General features: G+C 42.7%; 1 protein-coding gene across 4 annotated transcripts in view; it reads right to left on the bottom strand.

The window, feature by feature from the left end:
• The window catches only part of znf827 (zinc finger protein 827), a 75,796-nt gene that overhangs the window by 4,497 nt on the left and 49,419 nt on the right, over positions 1–21,880 (bottom strand). For 2 of the 4 annotated variants that reach the window (XM_004549332.4, XM_076884817.1), the window contains exons 7-13: positions 19,231–19,285; positions 18,994–19,094; positions 11,503–11,640; positions 10,136–10,307; positions 8,033–8,199; positions 4,233–4,442; positions 3,063–3,240 (exon numbers count right to left, since the gene is read on the bottom strand). In XM_004549332.4, coding sequence (XP_004549389.3) covers positions 3,063–3,240; positions 4,233–4,442; positions 8,033–8,199; positions 10,136–10,307; positions 11,503–11,640; positions 18,994–19,094; positions 19,231–19,285 — 1,021 coding nt within the window. Of the gene's footprint in view, positions 1–214; positions 266–3,062; positions 3,241–4,232; positions 4,443–8,032; positions 8,200–10,135; positions 10,308–11,502; positions 11,641–18,993; positions 19,095–19,230; positions 19,286–21,880 lie in introns of all 4 variants that reach the window. The other 2 variants (XM_076884820.1, XM_076884819.1) reach the window with 2 other exon arrangements.

Genomic DNA, 21,880 nt, shown 5'->3' with positions numbered 1-21,880 from the left:
AAATTGAGTACAATGTACAGTTCTGTGTGCACGTGGTGGTATGTGTGGAAGTTTAATGGTGAAAGAATTGAAGTGACCAGGTATGCATGTGTGAGAGGGGAGGGGAGGGAAAGGAGGAAGGTGAGGCAGTGTGGGGTAGGGGAGATGACAGGCAGGAGAAAAAGATTGGAGCAGTAGGACATGAAGGGAAATGAAGGAATGGAGTGGCACTTACATTTAAATAGCACCTTTCATCTGCTCTGGGCCCCAAAGCGCTTCACAAACCCTGCAGAACAGAATTACCTCAGAAAAACCTCGAAATGGTCAAGGCCCTCTCTCCCTCTCTACACACTCCTACATATACAGAAACACTTTACATTGCTCGAGTGCATACATGTGTGTGTGCGCACACAGGATGGGAGGGGGGGAGGGAAGGGTGAAGAAAAAAAAAAGTATTGATCTGGGCTCAAAGGGGGGGTAAGAAAATGCAGGCAATCGAAAAGCAATTTTCCCCGAAGGTTCTTTAACGTTTTTCTAGTTGGCTTAATTCTGCCTGCTTTTATTAGTAAATATAAAAGTGGCTTAAAGAAAGTAAGAGTCTGGCAGAAGGTCACATATGCAGATGTTAACAGTAAGGTATACGAGTCGAGCTGGAGCGAATTGAATACGCAGACATCAAAAGAGCTCTGTTCTTCCCGTTTAAAATGTCCTCTATCCAGGTCTATATTATTTGTATACTGTACCATAAAAAATTTATCTGGCTTCAGAAACGTACACCAGACAAACAGTTAAATCATTAAACAAGAAGTCCTTTACATTTAATCGCTCGCACTACAGCTAGCAGCAACGTGTCGAGGTAACGACTAAAAGACGCCGTGCAGGTCTTCGAGCTATGAAGGGGCTTCTTGTGTCATTTTTGCATTCGTATTTTCAGATGAGATAAAAGTCAGTGCAACTCTGTTAAGCAGCTTCCTGTTTTCATTCAGTGAAATGCTACCATTTCCACACATTTATAGCAATGTTGAGAACTTCACTGATGGCTGAACAGAAAAAAAAAAAAAAAAACTACAAAAAACAAAAAAATGTACAACACAGGTCTTTCGTGACAAGATGAGGCGGTATTCATAATGATATTCGATGGTTCTGCACATGCACGGGACTGGAGTTGTGTGAGAGACTCGAGAACAAAAACAAAACATGACTCGTGTTGCTTGAAATGAATCTTCACAAAACATCTGCATTTACTTTTTAAGACACATACAGAAGCTTGAATCTTGTATCCAGAGTGGCGTTAACATGGCCGAAGCTAAAGGTGTGTTTAAGTACATTGGTACATTATCAGTGTGTGTGTGTGTGTGTGTGTGTGTGTGTGTGTGTGTGTGTGTGTGTGTGTGTGTGTGTGTGTGTGTGGGGGGGGGGGGGTGCTGAGGTCAGCAGATGAGTTTTATGTTAGCTTGACAGGCCTGAAATGTCACAAGGACGTGTCACAGTACAACAAAGGCTCCTGTGGGACTGGAGTATGGTGATGGAGAGGGAAGCGTGAGGAGACGAGAGCTGTACACACAGTCGGTGCTAATGGCTCAGTCACACTAGAGGAAAAGTTGGTGGTTGTCCGGTGTTTGCGCTGAATTTCTTCCACATTCGGCAGCTGAGTGCGCAGAACTCTCAGCCTCTCTGTGACCACTTTTGATCGCACAGGTCTCCTAGTGGGAGGCAACCGGTTTGAAAACACTCATGGTCTGAGTGCAGCGACTCTCAGACAGATTGGTGAAGGTTTACAAATAGCTGCTGATTAGTTTATCAACAGACTGCCAACATCTTACAATCAGTCAGAGTCAGTCTGCAACCATGAGCACAACTGGTTGCAGACTGGCTGCATTCCATTATATTCCTATAAAAGCCACAGAAGTCGCAGAGCGCCTATGTCACTTTGTAGTCAAATATTTGTCCTGCGGCAACTACGTCACTATTTGTGGAGATATTTCTGAGGTTCTCGCTGGACTCTGAACGTAAGTAGTTAATATGAAATTCTGTGCATGTAGACGACAACAGATTTGCAATTTAGTTGACTGATTGCTAGATTGAAACGGATAGCCGACCGACTCCAGCCTATTGCCGTTTTATCTCCATCTTGATGTGCCAAAGTTGCTTTGAAGGCAAAACTGACCACAAGCGGTTGCAGACTTAGTCTCTAAAAATTTAACAACTTCAAATTGATTGCGCACAGTCGCAATACTTTTGGTCGCACTGCGGTCTCCGACTGCCGTTTTCTTCTAGTGTGACTGTAGCATAATAAAAACAAGGCTGCTTTATCAGAATACATTAAAAATAACGGAACCATATGCAGTGTGCATGTGTGTTTGTTCACACTGGTATTTAAAGGCTGTTCATTCTTTCCACTGCATGCATTTAGACTGAACAGACTGCGAGTGATTTAGACATTTGTGATTATGGGGTGCCTGTAACGCGCTTGATTATCTTTTAGGGGTGTGCCAACAAATTTTATATAATCAACAGCAGAGTGCACCATGTGTCTGTTATTTTGAGGAGGGAGGGAAGTAGTTTTGTGGAATGCAGGTTTCCTAAGATATTTTTTCCTTGGCATGCCTGTTAGCTGTGGGCAGAGGAACAACAGACCCTGAGGGGAAGCCCGTTTCCATCTCCTTTCCACTCTCCCTTCTGTTCACAACAGCCACTGCAGACCCACAGACCGCTGTCTAATAAGTTGGACTTGCCAAGACAGGCTGTTGAGAAAAACTGAATCAAGTATCATTTCATTTGCTGGCCGCAGATAATAACCATTAAAAGGGAGGTTAGGCGATTAAAGGCATGCGGCCCAAATAATCTTCAAATTAAAAAACGTGTTGGTTACAATCAGCTCTTATTTAAATGAATAATGCTTATATATGCTTGTGCATTTTTTAAAAATGTTGCATTTATAATAAGTTACAAGCACACCCCACGAGGTACTCTAATGAGTGTGTATATACAGTATGTGATTTTTGTGTGTAGTGAATTGAGAGGGGAAGGGAGGGGAAGGACGGGCGGAGTTAGGAACCTCTGTCTGTACTTGCTTTCCTTACTTGAGCCCTCCGGAGGGGACGGTGTGGCACTTCTTGTGCTCCAGCAGCTGCTCGGGCGTCTTGAGGAACTTGTGGCAAACGTCGCACTCAAACATTCGTGTGATGAGGTGGATCTGGAGGTGGCGCTCGTACATGCTGCGCGTCTTGCACACAAAATTGCAGAAGACGCACTCGAAACCTGGAGAGAGAGCAAGAGGAGGAGGAGAACGGTGAGTATTAAGACCGGGTTTGTTTTTTTGTAGAAAGCTGATCTGCATTTGGACGAAATCTCAGAGGTTGCCCATCTGCTAAGGGGAGAGAGAGAGTTCAGATACAGGGAGAGGTCAGGTGTAATAATGCCCTCTTAGGCTGCAGGAGTAAAATTCCTCTGCACTTCTGTTCAAGCAAAGGGGCTCACGAGAGACAGATCGTGAAAGTGGACGTCCAAGGAGATGCAGCAGCGGCTGTAATATCCTGACTGAGTCCAAAAAAGGGCTCGAGCTCTTTAAAAAACACACGACCCTGCAGTTCTTGCAACAAAATGACCCCTTACCGCTCTGTAACAAAAACCTCTTTCTGTTCTACAGTACAGACAGACTTCAGAACACGGGACATGGTTTTTGTACACAGACTCTCATTTAGAGTAAACTAACCTTCATGGATAAAATCTGCAGAGCATCCAAATAAAAGGAAAAAAAAAAAAAAAAAACAATTCACAGCATCCTCGATGAGGCCACATATGAATACAATTAAGTGAATCAAGTTAGTATGTACTCATTGGCTGTGCTTGGTTGAGAATTAATGAGTGTGTTTTTGAAGGACGGAATCGGTTTGGGGGCGTTGTCCCGTCTTCTTGAGCCCGTCGCCCAGCGTGCACCTTCCTGACCAAAGCATTTAGTCTTAATAGATCTTCAAAAGACAAGGGTAATTATGGAGACGGGATCTCTTTAATACTCACTTTCTCAATCAGAGGAGTACCCTCAAACTGTTTGGCCAAGAGATTTGTTGATCAGTTTGACCCCAGCGAGGTTTCAAAAACATGTCAGTTTTGCTTGTTTGGTCACTTTAAACAACTTTTTCAGAACACCTAAACTCTGATTCTTGCTCATTTAGAAATGAATAATTCAGTTTGTGGAGATTTCAGGGGCTTTGAAAGTGTATTTGGGTGCAACAGTTCCCACAGTCCCTTGCCTTTGTCAGACTTGTCCTCGGTTCCTGATCCCGAGTGGCTTCCGGAGCTGGACTGGCTGCCGGCGGAGGAGGGCGGGGCTAACAGGCTCTTGAGTTCTTCGTTACCGTGGGTGAGGTCTCCGCCCTCCGAGCTGTTGAGCGAGTCGCTGAGGGCCGAGAGGGAGGATGAGGTGCTCTTGGTCTCGCTGAGGGGACTTCTCGAGTTCAGACCTGGACGCCGGAGGGCGGAGCACAGAGAGAAAGAAACGTTTGTTGGTAGGATCTAATAAGCAGGGGAGAGAAACTGCAGGGGCAGTGAAGAGAAAATAAAAATCTACACAATCTGTGAGCGACACATCATCGGTTTCTAGATCCCCATTGTTACGCACACGGACACATACACAAACAGAATGAAAACAGGCAGGCTCGATGGTCCTGAGCTCTGACTGAGGCCCTGCTGCCAGTCCAATCAAGATGCAGTGTGCTTTTATTGATCCCCGTCTGTAAGTCTGCAATTCAGTAGGAAAAGAGAGGGAATAAAGAGCGGAGGGGGCGGCAGGGAGGGAGGGGCGAGGAGCTCGGGTCATGGCCAAAGGAGCTAAGATGGCGGGAGCATCTCAGGGCACAGCTCAACAAAGGGCATTCACTCAGGAGGGAGAGGAAAAGAAAAAAAAGGAGGGAGGAAAAGCCTGCACCGATCCTGAAATGGTTGACCTACCTTTTTAATAACAGCCTAGTACACACACACACACACACACACAAGCATAAAATGTACAGGAATGTGCACATGCAGCGCACATGTGTCTCCCCCCGCCTGGTATCACAAGATGACGAAGCGCCTTCAATCAAATCTAAATATACCAGGGTCATTCACAGCACGGTCTCAGCAGCTTTTAAATACAGCGTGCCTCTGTCTCCTTTGCTGCAGTATTTATCATCTGCTGGCCTTCTCTTATAATATCCCAAAGGCTAATGGCAAAAGATGCAAGCGGGGAGGGAATGCCCTGAGCCACCGAGACTCGACCTTAAAACACACTTAACTGAGAAATATTTAATTTTCTTTCACAGAATAACTTTTCTGTGACTGTCCAGCAACATTTATGATAAAGAGAAATAAAGAGGCAAATTTTCACTCCTCCCTTCTTATGAAATCCCACCCACACAAGCCCCCGCCACCCCCCACTCACTGCAAACTTCACCGGAGGGGGTCGGCTCAAACACCCGGTGAGCTCTCTGCCATCTCGCGCCTGGGTGTGTCCACACATCTGACAGGCTGCTGAGCCCACCCTCTCCGACCACCTGAAGTTTTGACACTTCACCAAAAATGGGCAGGACCTTTGACAAATCATTAAAACATCCCTCACGAAAAAAGGCGGGATGCACGTTTCTACAGTTGAAGTCGCTCGTATCCCCTCCCGCCACCGTTTGTGCGTTTGCCACTGGTGTCCATCTTGTGCGAAGCTGAGATAAATGCCAAGAGACGCTGAGAGACTTAAAAGATGGCCAAAGTGGCATCGTAAACCCAGCTCGTCTCCAAAAGGACCCGAGGCCTATTGATTTCCCCCCCCTCAGGCACGATAAGGGCCAACCTTCTCAGATAAACAAGGCCGCCGTGGCCTCTGAAAGACCCCTCAGCTGTCTGGGCCGGACAATCCCACCCTCCCACCCACACATAAGGAGCAAACACACACACAAACAAGGAGCACTAGCAGAGGAGCACAACGTCAGCAATAAACTGGACAAAGCTGTTTTAGACAAAAACAGTCATATCGACCACCAGAGGTTCAGACCAGCAGCTTTAAAAGTCCAAAGAAGGTCGATTGGAGGAGACTTGTTTATGAAACCCAGCTCTGCCGCTCGTCTTTCCCTCTGTCCTCGGAAATGTGTTTTTATCAAGGGTTACATTAAGATGTTTTTGCTTAAAACAGCCCATAGTGATTTCCTTTAATTACACAAAAGCAGCCCATAAATATTTAAACAGTGGCAGAGTTTATATTGCTGTGATTATGCTTTTTATTTCTCTCAAATTTGATATCTGTTCACAAAACGCACATACACCAGCCAACTCAAATGCTTATTACCGAGCACTTTACCTTTAAGTTGTTCACATACAGACAAGGTGAGCAGAGGAGGAGCCCTACGATTGCCCTGCTCGCCCTATCTGCGCTGCTAAGGGGGGGGGAGAGCTCTTTAACCTCACCCGTTGTTTAAATTTAAACTCCATGTGTTGGAGTGCAGAGCCAAAATAATAGAAAATGTGTCACTGTCCAAATACCGCACTGTATTTATATTCTGAGCTGCGACCAAGAGCCACAATGTGTAAGCTACCACCCACTCTTCCATGCGAGAGTAATTTTGAAAATAACTCCATAAATCTCTTTTTCTGCGGGAGCTGAATAGGGGTTACTTTTGCAGAACAGGTCTGAGGACCCGCAGAAACAACAGCGAGCGGAAAGGAGATTAAAAGACGCAGAGTGCGGTTAAGTCCCGCCCATATGGGAAAGAGTTCTCCATCGAGTTTACGTGATTCCTCATCTCCTCCTACCTGTGACCGGGAAATCATGTTAGTGTGCCGTTCTGAAACATCTATCGTTTCCTAGAACGCACTGAGAGGAGGCAGGAACGAAGAGAGGAGGCCTGATTGAGGGTGCGCAGATGTATCCTCTGTGGCACCGTTTGCACCCATGACATATTACAGAGGCGTGAGACACAGATAACACCTATACGTTTTACACCAAATTAGGTTTAGGTGTGAAAAAGAAAATATTGTATTTCTTTTAGTTCCTTTCTTTAATATCTGGAGGGGAATATTTAAATCATGCACAAAAACTTTGATTTACTGCCAATTACACCAACATTTCAGATGGAAAAAAGACATGTTTTGCGCTCGATATTCAAAAAAAGACGCAAGTGATTTAGAGCGCAACATCTGTAAATCACCCGTAAAACTAACCACAGGAGTATAGCGCCTTCCCCCCCTTTAGTAAATCTGGCCCATGGTATGAGGAGGACTCTACAACTAAGTCTTCCTCCTTATCCATTAAGTGCATCTATGAGAAGCTTGTTTCTGCTGCTGAAAAGAATTCAAGTCATTTTTTGCCATTCAGAAGCCAAAAGTGTGTGTTTTTTTTTTTAAATTAAATACAATTAACATCCTAAGATACAAAATAATAAGAAAATAACATGAAATGTTGAGTTATTAAGTTGAAATATAAAAGCTCTTCCTGAACGCCGGTAGTCTCATCTGACATCTGCTATCCAACAGTAGGCTGTGACAGTGTAACAGCGGGCAGGCCATGCATCTCTGCCACATGTCACACATAACCAGTCGCTTTAAAAATGAGGTTCAGATTCAAGGATGCTTTTTGCCTGGACTCCTTGCATCCTCTTGTGGGTGGGACTAGACGCGAGGAGAGCAGACGAGGAGGGAAACGGTGAAATGTGAATCATTCAAAAAGCTGCGAGTAGCGTGGCAGCAGTATGCTAACACGCAGCTAACATTAGCCTTCCAGCAGCTAATGAGACAGAGCAGGAGGCTGAAACAGTAAAGTCTAATATTTCAGCCTCGCCAGAGGGTGAGCTTTTTCTGTTTAGGAAAAACAGAAAAAAAAAAAAAAAAAGCAAATTGTGTGAATATTTCATGCTTTGCTGATGAGTTGGAGCGTATTTTTTCTTTTTGCAGAACTTTCCTAACATTTTCTTCCATAAACTGATCATCAGCTCACTCCAACAATACACATACAAACAATCAAACAAAAATAAAAATCAAAGACTCTCTCATCAGTGCTGTCACCACCAAAAGTCAGGCCAGCTATCTGTACCTGTGTGCCCAGTGCTGATGTGGTTCCTCATGTCGGTCTCCTCCATGCACACATAGTCACAGACGCTGCAGCAGAGCGAGAACATCCACTGCTCCTTGTCCACATGGAGCGACATGTGGCTGACAAACTGGGCATTCAGCTCCGTCTGGAAACCACACACATGGCAGCTGGACAGAGAACAGAGAGGAAGAAGGAGGAAGAGGGTGAGAATGAGAGGAGGCCGACGGGCCGCTTCAGTGTTAGATTTTCCCTGCAAGAACTGCCAAATGGTATGTTGTAGCTACATTCCTCTCAACGTGATAAAGACTGCTGAAGATAACATACAATTCAGAAATAGTGCAACTGACCTATTTTAAAAGACATTGGACACATTAAAGTGTCCAGTTACATCTTGGAAATTCATCCAGTTAGATTTTTTTGCAGACATTTACAGAAAGAAGAGATGATTAGCTAAGTTCTGTTTGTTCAACCAAGCTGCTCACAAATCAAAATCCAAGCTGTTTTACCAGAACAGAGTAGCTGTTTATTTTTAAATATATAATAAAAACCCCACAATTGAGTTTATTTGTTTGTTGTCCTCCAAAAAAGCCACACCACTCTTTATGCTAAGCTACAGTACTTTATGTTTTGCTTCCAAGGAACAAGACCTATTTTAATTTATTTTAAAAAGTGTTGTTGTGCAATAGCAAAAAAACAAATTAATTAATTAGAAAAAGGGCACCTAACTGAAGGGATGAACCAATTTTAAATACTTGATTCAGGTCCTAACTAGCAGCGTGTCACACAAATAGCTGAATCTACAAAAATGCAAAAAAGACCATTTTTATACCAACAAGATGATTCCCCAAAAGCTTGATTCTTGATTTGGTGTCCAGTATGTCCTTAATTTTTTTTTTTACAAAACTGGACAAGGAGGAGAAAAGAAGATAGCAGGGCTAACAAACAAAACAAATCAAATAAAAACTATCAATCATAAATTGATTTATGGACAGCAATTTTAGACATCCTTAAAAGATCCAGAAAAAATAGAAAAACAAACAAAAACAGCAAAGACCCGACACAGGACCAGACAGATGCATCTGGCCCTTTAGCTGATATCCATCTACTGTTCACTGAAGCTCCATCACAAATGGTCTCAGTGGAAGGTTGGCTGTCAAGAAGTCATTCTTAAGGAAGAGAAAAAGCTGAAGTGTTCCACATTAAACACGAATTGGACTGAAAAATACAACAAGTGAGTGCCTACAGTCATCTGTAAAACACCGTGGACACTGTGTCATGGTTTGGGGCTGGATTTCAGCCAGGGTTGTTGGGGGTCTTGTGAAAAATGACGGAATTATGAGCACAGGAAAGTGTCCAGCATCCTGGATTTAAAAACAAAACACAAACACACATGCAGTGGAACACCATCAGTCATAGATTGGCCTCCCCAGAGCCCAGAACGCGACATTATTGAAGCAGGGTGGGATCATCTTGACAGAGAAAAGAACAAAAGGCAGCCAACATCCAGAGAAGAGCTTTGATTATCCTTCAAGAAACCTGGAGAACTAATCCTGAAGACTACTTAAAGAAGTCAGAGGAAAACCTGCTAAGAGAGTTCAGGCTGTTTTGAAGAATAAAGGTGGTCACACCAAATGTTGACTTTCTCAAGCTTGTTAGAATTTCAAACTCTGTTTTGTTTTTTTATACTGTATTTCCATGTATCGCTAACATATTTCTGCAACACTCATTTCTCAGCTTCCCAGCAAAACATAAGGAAATGTGGGACTTTTGCACAACTGTTCACTGGGTCTTGGTTCATGTGAAAAGCACAGACACAAGAGCAGATCTACTTCATCTCCTCATCTGAACCTTTAGCAAGAAGGCGAACGAGCATGTTTCAGATAAAATGAAAACAAACCTTTAACATGTAGCAGTGGCAGAGAGAGGGTGTAATTGTGCATCAGAGAAATAAATAAATAAATAAATAAATAAATAAATAAATAAATATATATATATATATGTATATATATATATAGGTTTTTTTTTTTTTGAAAAGCCTAAATCCACTATGTGGTACTGGCTTGAGATGTCCTCAGCAGGTGTGGTGGTAACACGTGGTCCTACCTGTAGTAGTACGGGCAGTTCTTGCGCTCGGTGGAGTCAGCTGTAACAGCGCTGACAATCTGCTCAGCATCTGTGTTGACCAGCTTGACAGAGTGGATGGTCAGGTGCTGATTGAGGTTAGCCCTGCACTTGGCTGCATAAGGACACAGGTGACACTTGTACTTCCTCTCTTCTGCAAGGAAAGACACACACACAGACACACACGACCCTGGGTTACTGTAAACATCACCTCAGATGATATTTCATTAAGTTGCGCTCAGCCTCCGAGCTTTTAAAGCAAGCCTAAACCTAATTACTTAACGCTTAACCCTGCCTCACCTTCGCCCGACCCCAACTGTAAACCTGATCCCCAGATTTCTGGGAAAAACATGTAGATACCACAAGATGTTTTAACAAAACAAAACAAAACAAACAAACAAACAAACAAACAAACAAACAAACAAACAAACAAACAAACAAACAAACAAACAAAAAAAAAACAACAGGCACACATGAACATCATCTCCCAATAATTTGCGAGCGCTATGAAATCCACGCAAAAACACACTTCTCTTTATCTGAAAACAAATTAACATAACAGCACATCCAGCTCAAACACACACATGCTTACACAAAGACACGCGCGCGCACACACATACGCCATTTGCCCCAAGGACACGAAGCCAGGCAACCTTTATGTCGCCGGGGAAACCAAAAAGACCATCACACTGACATATGCCCCTGCTTCTGCTCTCCGTGGTGTGGCCAAGCTGTTCACAGCCAACACTCTCAGATGGTGAGCGTGCATGTCGTGCAGTGTGTGCACGCTAAATGTGAGAGCATGTCCAATTGTGTGGGGGCATTTTGTACACTAGTCTCCATTTGTGCACTTTGTGTGTGTATAGTTATTCGTTACTAATCCTGAACAGAAAAACTTTACAAACAGGAGAATCATTTTATTTATTTATTAATTCATTTTTAACCAATAAGGAATGAGGAGAGTGGAGAGTTGTGGAAGACGGCGATGGGGTAGAATGAATCGATGGGGTGCAAAGGCGGGCCGAGTCTGAAAAACACAGGGTAATCAGGACACAAGGGAGTGAGGCAGACTCCCAGAGAGAAAGTGAAAGAGCTAACCAATCGTAGCAGTATCAGAATTACTGGGGTGTGGGTGTGTGTGTGTATACTCCGTGGCATCCTTCTAGCTGGGTAATTAGACGGGCAGTTTTCCCAGTGAGACTAATCATGGTAGTAATCTCTTTAAAGGAAGGGTAATCTAGTCTAGTCAACCTTATTTATTTACTGTGGGCAGCATCAACAACACAGGTGAATACCTAATGCCTGCACTTGAACGGAGAAGACGTCACAGCATGCTGGCGGTGACTTACCTGTGTGCAGGGAGAGGTGTCTAGAAAGGGTCTGCTGTCGACCAAACACCTTGCCACAAATGGGACAGGGGAAGAGCTGTTCGTTTAATCTCCACTGGGCGATCCCATTTCCCAGCTCTCCGTCATCCTTTTCCGAGTCTAGAACACACACGTGCACACACACGGAGAAAACCGTTCCCATCATTTGCTGCCAGCTACAGAAACGACTGCAGACTGCTGTAACTCAGCCAAAGTTACTTACGCTCTACATGCACTGCTGTGCTAAGTGAGCTTCTACTAACCACAGTGTTCTCTGGATTATTGGGTAACCTTTGCTTTCCTCGTCTGTTTTAAGCATTTTCTTTTTATTCAATAATCTATTGTCAGGTGGGATATGAGGCTTCAACATTAGCCCGCTACGATGCCCCAGTTACTTCCCTCCTCAGACCAGTAACGCAGCTTTATCGAGGCGCACTCGTCCGTTCATATTTTCGTTGAGAAATATTTTCACATTTGAAGAAATCTGCTTCTTTGCTTTCTTTGAGGACAGGATCTAATAATTATTGACCTAGCAGCCAGGCCGTTTTTTTTTTCCACAGGACAGGCAGAAAGTAATAACAGCAGCCCAGCAGGATAAACAGCAGCAGTAAAAGGACATCTTGCGTGTACACTGTAATTTTCATACTTATTAGTGAATTTAAATATGTAAGGTTTATTTTTGAACTGTGGACAGAACAATGCCAGCCATTTTTTGCCCTCCTGCATCCAGCTGACATAATCTAAGCCGTCTTGAAATTTACCCTGATGAGCCAAAACATTATTCTCACTCCACAGTGAAACAAACAATGTTGGATATTTCATAACAGCAGCATGTGTCATGGTCAGAGATATATTAAACCTTTAGGGAAAGGCTGGTTCTGCAGGTCAATTTACTGAATGCAGGAAACATGATCTGGTGCACTGAATTATCCTTATAATTGCATATTTGAAAGTGAATATCCAGACTGCGGTACAGGAAGCTTTTTGAATGCAGTTTGTAGTAACAACTACATCTGAGCAAAATTCTTGGCCCATATATTCTCTGGGTACAGCAGCAGCTCCAAAACATGGCCCATGTCCCTAAGAGTCATCAGATAAGAGTCAAAGTTTCTCAGCTTTAACAGTGACCAAGTGACCATGGCACGACAACTGGGTTTAAAAAAAAAAAAAAAATCTCTTGACAGCTTAAAGTATAATGTTGACAGGCTTTTAATAAAATTTAATTCAATGCAATTTGATTTATATAGCTCCAAATAAAAACAGTTGCCTCAAGGTGCTTTAAAGGGGACACGCTTGAACAAGACTCAGCCGAGTCCAACAATGCGCGCTCCAACTCAAACGTCTTACACTGGCTCCCTGTTAAATCCAGAATTTAATTTAAAATCCTTCTCCTCACATATAAAGTCTTGAAAAATCAGGCGCTGTCATATCTTAAAGACTTATCCTAACAGAGCTCTTTGCTCTCAGACCTTCAGCTTGGTTGTAATTCAAAGAGTTTTTGAAAGTAAAATGGGAGGCAGAGCCTTCAGCTATCAGGCCACTTGCCTGTAGAACCAACTCCCAGGGTGGATTTGGGAGACAGACACCCTCTCTACTTGTAGGATTAGGCTTAAAAGTTTCCTTTTTGATAAAGCTTATAGGTCTGGATAGTTATGCTGCAATAAGCTTATGCTCTAACCAGATGTGCAGGATAGCCGTCACAGAGCCTGGTTCTGCTGAAGGTTCCTTCCTGTTAAAAATACGTTTTTTCTTCCCACTGTTGCCAAATGTTCGCTCATGGGGTTTTTTTCTCCATAATACTGTAGGGTCTTTACCTTACAGTGTAAAGCACTTGAGGCAAATGTTAAGAATTGGCACAATATAAATAAACTTGAATTGAATTAAAAGGATTTGCTGCAACCATCTTGGGACCAGATACTACACGACACTTACAGCATGCAAAAGGTGTGTTAAGCAGGGGTGGTCACAGTATTTGGCTCTTAAAAGGGTACATAAACATTTTCTAATCTAATGTAATAATTTCACATAGTTTCACATTCATAAAGGTGCCTGTGTGTGCCTACCCATCACCCACCAGGACAAGAAACGGGGCAAATGAAACAGAATGGTGACATGTTTTGTTAGTTCCTTCTTTACGAATGCATTTTAATTATAATCTGCGTTCACGTTTTTGATGATTGTAAGGTAAAATCTGTTCGACAGCCAAAAGCTTGAAAGGTAAAAAAAGGCTTGTTTGAGAAAATATGCCCCATAATCAAAACATTTTCAGGCATATAAATATGAAAAAGTCTTAATTCCCTTCGTCTGAACAGCAGACGACTGATACACCGCGGGCTAATTTGCTAACCCACGAGAGTGAAACCTGTCTGCCACCATTTGACAGATGCTCATTGTTTAGCCTGCAGGTGGGATGCAGTCTAAATGCATTCTTAATGTCAACAGCAAGCACAAGTCCTTTGCTCTGAAGCCTGCAGCACAAGCACACCACTGTAACTCTCCTCGCTGTATTTCACCTCTTTCATTTGGGAGAGGATGGAAGGAAAGACATAAAAAGAATAACACTGAGAATTTTCACTTGCTTTGACAGATGCTGAAGAATAGAAGTTACAGCTTTGAACTAACCCCCACCATATGAATAGAGCAAGGAGTAATTCACGAGCGCAAAAGCATGTACCCCATTGTGGTGTACAACTACCATAAATGAAGGCAGAAATTTTATTTACAAATGTCTATGCTGTTCAGGGAACAGGCTACACAGGTAGCCTTGGCCAAAACCTTTCTATGTGCAAGACATTAAAAGGTGAAAAAGGCATCTTTAAAAATTCTTTAGTCTCTCTTTTTTAAAATGACGATAAAGAAAAGGAAAAAATGCTGCTCATTCCTCCCACTAGCTCAGAGTTAGATTCTTTGCAGATGGAAATCAGTGCACTTCAGTCCACTGTTGATATTTAACAACTGCTCGCTATCACTTTTTTTATTTTTTTTTTATTTTTTTAAAGGCTGTCCTAAAACATACCGTCTAGCCAGCCGATGAGCTACTCGTGTGGGTTTGAATACCACAATGAGGGAAAAAAAGCAAAGATTGTTTTGTGGCATTTTGGGGGCATGTTTAGTGGCAACTGGTAAAGAACAGATGTTGGTGTGAAAGGACATTTCACTGCTGCTGCAGTGACTCACACAGCTTCACGCATTTAAAAATCGCCTCTCTAGCCTCCATATGCAAACTACTGAATTTATCTAGCATATCTCTGTTCATGTTCTGTCATCTGCGTCACACCGTCTCCTCGCAGAGTTTCGGAACTGTCAAAGCAAGATCACGCACAGTCAGCTCGACTTTTCTGCAGAGAATCCAGACAATAGATGCATCCAGACAACAGATACAGAATTCTATCAAAACAATTACTTTTCTTATAAAACTTGATTCAAGCCAAAAAAAAAAAATTCTCCTACCTTGAACCACTCGTGAAATAACGATTTGACAGTATTTCTAAGGAAGTGTTCAAGATTCAAGGAGTTGACTACAGATTGAGTTTCTTGATTCATCCAGATCGTTTTTAAACTGGAGGTCAAACTGTCTGAATGAACATTTAAATTGATTAACATGCAGAAATGTCAAATATCCTCTGGTAGGAAAGTTCTGGATTGCTGATCAGACAATGTGAAAACATCCGAAAATGTCGCTTTGGGTTTGGGACTGCAAGTAAAAAATAGATTAAAAGAACAGTCTGGAACTCGTTTGGACCTTTAAAAAAAACAAAAAAACAAAAAACTAATTTGAAACAGAATTAAAGGCAAGGTGTCACATGTTGAAACAACATGAAACCCATTGTGAATTTAATTACCTTTAATCAATTTTGAAAAAAGAAAAAAAAAAAAAGGGGAGAACATGTGTAATCATACTTGTTTCCCGTTCACCGCTCTGCTACAGAGAAGGATGAACGAGGCTGGAATACGATGGTAAATGCATGCAGGCCGGTGTCAAGCAACACCTACCATTAGTGACGTTAATAACGAGTGACTTTGTGTTTCTTCACACGCATAAACACAGTAAAAGTCCTCAAGGTGACATCCTGCATTAGCTGGAATCTACCTGCATCTATCGGTTTTTAAACTCATTCGCAGTTTGTGACCTATTGTACAAATCCTAATCTTTATTATGTCTTAAAGCTAAAGTATACCCCATGAAAGCATTAACTTGTCCTGACTCACACAAGTGAGACTCGGGGATGGTTTTGGTCACACAGAGTGATGAGAATCCAGACAGCAGAGGCTCAAGGCCATGACCCGGCATACACACTGATGATTAAGCCAATTAGGGTGTAGGGGCCTTCAAGTGGTTAATGGTTTAATTAGTGCTATTAGAGCAGAAGAGAGGGACGCAAACAAGAAATGAAGGATTGTGTTAAACCCCAGACTGGAGGGAGGAGACAGCGAACTCCTCAAGTCACACTGGTATCACACTAACTCCTACTCATTTATTCTCTCTTTCTTGCTTAAAGGGAAATGCTCACACTTTTCAGCTTCATCTCTGCATGATAGCTGCTCCATTAGCTGCTTCATAATGGAGAGCATTTTTGTGCTACAGACGCTCTGCTGAAGCCGTTATGTCGCCTGTTATGCAGTTCACAGTCTGGTTTTAAGTTCTTTTATGGATTTTTTTTGTTTGTTTTTTCCAGGGGGTGGACGGACAAATTAAAGTGTAGTTTGTAGATGACAACAATAGTGCAGCCATTAAAAAATAAAAAATAAAAATAATACTGGAACAATTTCATTTTGATTTTTGGTGTAATTTTGAATCCGGTCTTTTGTCCGTCATGATTTTCAACTTGATTATTTCAAGTGTGCTTTAGCGTAGTCCTTAATTTTTGAACACTATATATTAAGCCGGAGGATCTATACTGATTAAAAATGATCAAGTGAAATTTCAACTGGTTTGGATAAACTGCACGCACGCACACGTGAAATTGAAAATGCAGGTTTTCATAGAAAAATCGTTATCTTACACTGACATCAAATAAGATATCAACTAGCTGTTTAAAGGCTCAATCACCTACTTACAAGTCTGGATAATGACTTTGGATTGCAAGGCGACTGCATGGGTCGCCTGGTGAGAGGCAACCTGTATCAAACAGCTGTGGTCAACTTGAACTGGATGCAATAACTCAGATTGGAGGTTTGCAAGTAACTTCCTTTTAATTTCTAAACGCAGACAGATTGCGAACATGTTGCAATTAATCTGAATCAGACTGCACGCTCAGGCGCAACTCATCTTCTTCCAACAGAGGGAATCGACTCAGCTGGTTATATTCCTATATAAGTAAGGTTGCAGAGTGCAGGTATCATTTTGCAGTTAAGTCGCCGTCTTGTAGCAAGTACATCACTGTCTATGGAGGAATTTCTGTTTCAAACCTATGATGTGTAAGCGGTTAACCTGAGTTTGTGTATGTACATGCAACAGTTTTGTGATTTTTATTTTTTGTGTGTCTATTACAGTTAAAGGCTGTATTACAGTTTGCAATTGGATATAAGAGCTGGTTTGACCTCATTCAATTTTAACCTGAGAGCTGCCTCGGTTTTATTTGCAGTTTTGATGCAACAAAGTTGCTCTGAAGATGACAACTGACAGCGAGCCGTCACAGACTCGGCCCCCATCTTTGAAGCAACCACGCGGTCTCTAACCACTGTTTCCCAATAGTGTGACCGGACCATAGTATGTCTAAATCGAATGTTAAAGGAAACTTTGAAGTTGGGATCTACAAACAGAATAAGTCCATCTTCAAAAAACAAACAAACAAACAAACAAAAAAAACCAACCTAATTTTGGAATTTTAGCTGTTGATTGGATCAGATTAAACACTCAAATTAAAAAATAAATTAAAAAAATTATTAAAATTTAAGACCAAGTCATGTGAATAACAAACAAAAGAATTAAAGACATTTGTTCATACTGGTAAGGTGTCATTTTCTGCTCATTGGTTTTTACATATTTTTATAGGGAAAAACCCCAAAAGAACCAAAATTTGAGGAATTTTATGAAAAGACTAAATTAAAACAGAAAACTTTACATCTCTGGTATTTAGTGAAACTCTCTGACTGTGGGCAAACGAAAGACTTAAAAAACAAAACAAAAACACACTGATCACCTTTTATAAGTTGCGGCACATCTTTTCTTTTTGTCTTCTCATGGCCACAGCAGCTGAATGGCAGCATTTTCCAGGAAAATACTGTCTTCCCCTATACACTTCTATTTATAACTTACATTATAAAAGTTATTTGTATTTAACAAAGTGGAGTCCAGTGGAATGTATAATCATTATATTACACAGGAGTGCTAAACAAAGACTCGAGGTATGCCTTTGACAGCTGACGCAGGATCAAAACCGCACAGTGACATCTGCGCTATAAAGGAAAGGTGGCACAAAGTGGCAGGGAAAAGATGGCAGTTCACCGACCAATGAACTGAAAATATGTTTAAAGGTCTGCCTCCCTACAGCTGCGGTGGGCAAACTTACCGATCGAAGGCAATGGAGACGCAATAAAACGCGGACACAATGAATGAGGGAGGAAAGAGAAATGGTACAACTGTAAAAGAAAGAAAAAAAACAGAGAGAGAGAGAGAAAAGGCAGCAGAGGCTGAATGTGAAGCTTAAACACACAAGGGAAAGGGGGAGGTGGGCTGGGCGAATTAACTTTCAGGACACTCTTGACACCCAGAAGCCAATCAGATTTTCATTAACTGGCAGAGGGACAGGCAAAGCTGGCACAAGCTAATTAACCTCTGGATCTCTTACTGCCAAAGGAACAAGGAGGGAAGTTCTGAGATGCCAGGAAAGAGGGGAAGAGAGGGGATGCCCTGAGCAGAGCCTTCAGGTTGGGGAAATGTGCGAGAGTTCAGAAGGGCCTGAAGCAGCTCTATATATGAAAAGGTGAGAGGAGTGGTTTAACCACAGTGTGTGTGTGTGTGAGTGTGTGTGTGCTGTATTCACACGAAGAGTATTAATCTGTGGACATACTGTATATTGTAAGAAAGCAGGTAATGAGCAACTCCACATTATCAATTATTTCCCGAAGCTGTAGCGGGAACAACATGAAGACTTGGAACCTTTAAAGACCATGAATGATGCAGCGATACTGAGTCCTGGCAGTTAATTAAGTCTCATATTTTGTCGAGCTGCGGAGGACTTTTTTTAGTCCAGTTTCTCTCGTAACAAAACACAAAGACACCCGATCAATTCGCTGATTTTTTTTTTTTTAGCTGAGGCCACAATGATTTTCATTCTCGATCAATAAGCAAATTACTTTTCTTTATGTGATCAATTATTTAAATTCCATATAAATTATCATTTTTAAATTTGTCTTTAGGTCTAATTGAAAACACTAGAACTCGAATCCCGCATCTTTAACTTTTATCTACATGTCCGTGTTTCCCCGTGATGATGTTGGCCCACAGTGTGTGTCGGTAACGTGTCTCACCGTTGAATGGTACCCTGGTAGAGGAGCTGGCCTCTGCGGGCGAAGTGCTCTTGGAGCGCGAGTTAAAGGGTGATTGTCTGAAGCACTCGTCCAGAAATGGACTGAAATGGAGAGACATGAAATAAATCACACAGCCTACTTACACGGCCATCAAACCAACCCAATATTCAAGCCATGTAATTACTGATCAGACATTGAACAAAAACACGTGTATTTACAGTCTATTTACAGACTTACCTGTTTATCCCCACCATGTTACTGTCTTTGTGGTTGTTGGCTTTGCTGACTTTTTCTGGAGAGAAAAACAATAAACCATACGTTTAGATATCTTTTCTGTCAAACCACTGTGCTCAAATTTGAGGGACCGGTGACAAGCTGTCCATTTAGGCTCAGTGTTAGTCGGCAAGTTTCCTAAAACGCCCCGTGGGTCGTAAGTCGCTGTCTGACAGTGACACAGAGATGAAACATGTGCAGAGATTTATCCAACATCCCAGACAATCTTAGTTTGACACATGAGCTGCTATTCAGAGGAATCACACAGATCAAGCCATCGGATGAATAATTAAACAGCGCTGTCCTAACTTTCCTTCTTGATCGGTTGTGACACAATCAGGACAACGGCAAGTGAACTTATGGCCAGACTGCCAAGTTAAGCTATGCTCACGTAAAGTGCAGGTTTGCCACAGCCAGTAGGGAGGCCACTGGCCATCTGGATTAGTGGGAGTTTCTCCAGCGGGTCTGCTGACCTTTGCGCCACGAGCTCGCCCAACAACACCAATTTGCAAGCATTTAAAAAAATTAAAAATAACAATGTGCACGGCTGCCCAGATATGCATTAGCCTACCCAGATGACACATGTGTTGGTGTACGGTCATGCTCTTGTATGATAATGTAGGGGGGGGGAAAACAAAAACTGTCAACATTTTAGTATCTAAATCAACACCACTACTCTTGCACCTATGGACTCAAACCACAGCACAAGAGCTGAATCACCTTCAATAACATGAAGGTTGAAAAAGATGGGAATGTTTAATATTCGACTGTATTACACTGTATGCACACATTCCACACCAAAGTCTTCCTCCGGTGTTCAACTCAATTGAGATTTGCTGCATGGAAAGTTCACAGAATGTGACTCACAACACTTCCATATGTAACCAACCATTCAGTGACCACCTCTTGCCCAATGGATGCAGGCACCGTCACGCTGTACGAACCTGCTAATGCCTCATCAGTGCAACAATGAGACCACAGAATAAGTTATGCATTTACACATGAGTCTGAGGGGACAAGTAAACCCAGAAAGCCCCCCACAGTGTAACAGCTCACTGTTGGAGGTTAATGGTTCAGCTTTATCCTCTAATGTTTTACCCATCTGTAAATGGCCTGTATTTATATAGCGCTTTTCTAGTCCCTAAGGACCCCAAAGCGCTTTACATATCCAGTCATCCACCCATTCACGCACACATTCACACACTGGTGATGGTAAGCTACATTATAGCCACAGCCACCCTGGGGCGCACTGACAGAGGCGAGGCTGCCGGACACTGGCGCCACCAGGCCCTCTGACCACCACCAGTAGGCAACGGGTGAAGTGTCTTGCCCAAGGACACAACGACCGAGACTGTCCAAGCTGGGGCTCGAACCGGCAACCTTCCGATTACAAGGCGAACTCCCAACTCTTGAGCCACGATCGCCCAAATAGGCAGTTTAATACACTGAGTGACAAAGTAAACTCTTTAAAATGGCAAATATTTATTTGCCCCAAATTGTAAAAAGCCCCTCGCCCACAAACACAGCAAGGTGCTATTAATTTTTTTCCCACCGTGAAACTGTTTAGTAATAAGAAATATCAATATAAATGTACTAAAAGAGCAAAGATTCTTTTTTTCCCTCCTTAAAAGAAAAAAAAAAAATCAAAACCTTGAGAATCCTACAGCACTACAGTACAGGAAATCTCTTAAAAGTAAAGCAAGAATTATCAAGTTGGACACTAGGTGCCCAGCAAATGTGCGCACGGATCATGGCCGTTTCGGTATTTGGCAGTAAAGAGCACTATACAAAATGCCTGAGAACGGAGCCATATGTGTGAGTTTCAAGGCAACGCATTGAAGTGAATTTCAAAGCTGCAATCATCTCGGTGTTCAGAGCGACCTTGCTACTGATGTGTCTCTGAGGTCCTACTGCTCTGGGTAATTCATATTGATTGCTCATTGTGTGACAGCAGCCCACTCTGTTCCAGTCCCCCTCACATTCAAGCCCAGTTCTAAGGCGGGCGGTCGTCGCTGTTGCCAGGCTAGTGATGGCCTGGCCTCCCTGGGTGGGCATACTCCGTACCCCCGCTGCCCTCCCTACCCTCCTTATCCTCAGCCACCCCCCGCCTTTGCTACAACCCACCACCACCACTACCAAAACCCACCCCCTACCCAAAACACCCTATTCCGTCACACTGCTCGCCAAGGACAGAGGTCTCTTTCCGCGTTGCCATGGAGATGCCGCACGGGAGAAATGTAAAGGGAGAGAAGGAAGGAGGGAGGGAGAGGAAGTGCAGGGGGAGCGTGTGCAGCCAAGTGTGCTTGAGCCGGCATGTCTGAAAACGAGTCGAGAGGGAGGGAGGGAGGGAGGGAGAGAGAGAGAGAGAGAGAGAGAGAGAAGAGGGGGCATTTGTGCAGACACCACTCCCCATGGGGCCTTGTGTGAGTGTGTAAAGGTGTGCAGGAGTGTGTGGGAAAGAACGATTGGCAATGTGTGAATTTGTGAATATGTGTGAGAGCAAGACGAGCAAAAAAGAATTAAAAAAAAAAAAAAAGGAAAAAGAAAGATTTACACAAGCTTGTGTCTCTGTACAGCATTTAAGAGATGCAATCAGAACCTGGATAGAGCCCTG

The sequence above is a fragment of the Maylandia zebra genome, linkage group LG6 (genome assembly GCF_041146795.1).
Source record: "Maylandia zebra isolate NMK-2024a linkage group LG6, Mzebra_GT3a, whole genome shotgun sequence".
NCBI lineage: Eukaryota > Metazoa > Chordata > Actinopteri > Cichliformes > Cichlidae > Maylandia > Maylandia zebra.
The sequence above is the reverse complement of the archived record's forward strand: the minus strand, read 5'-3'. Positions and strand labels throughout refer to the sequence as shown.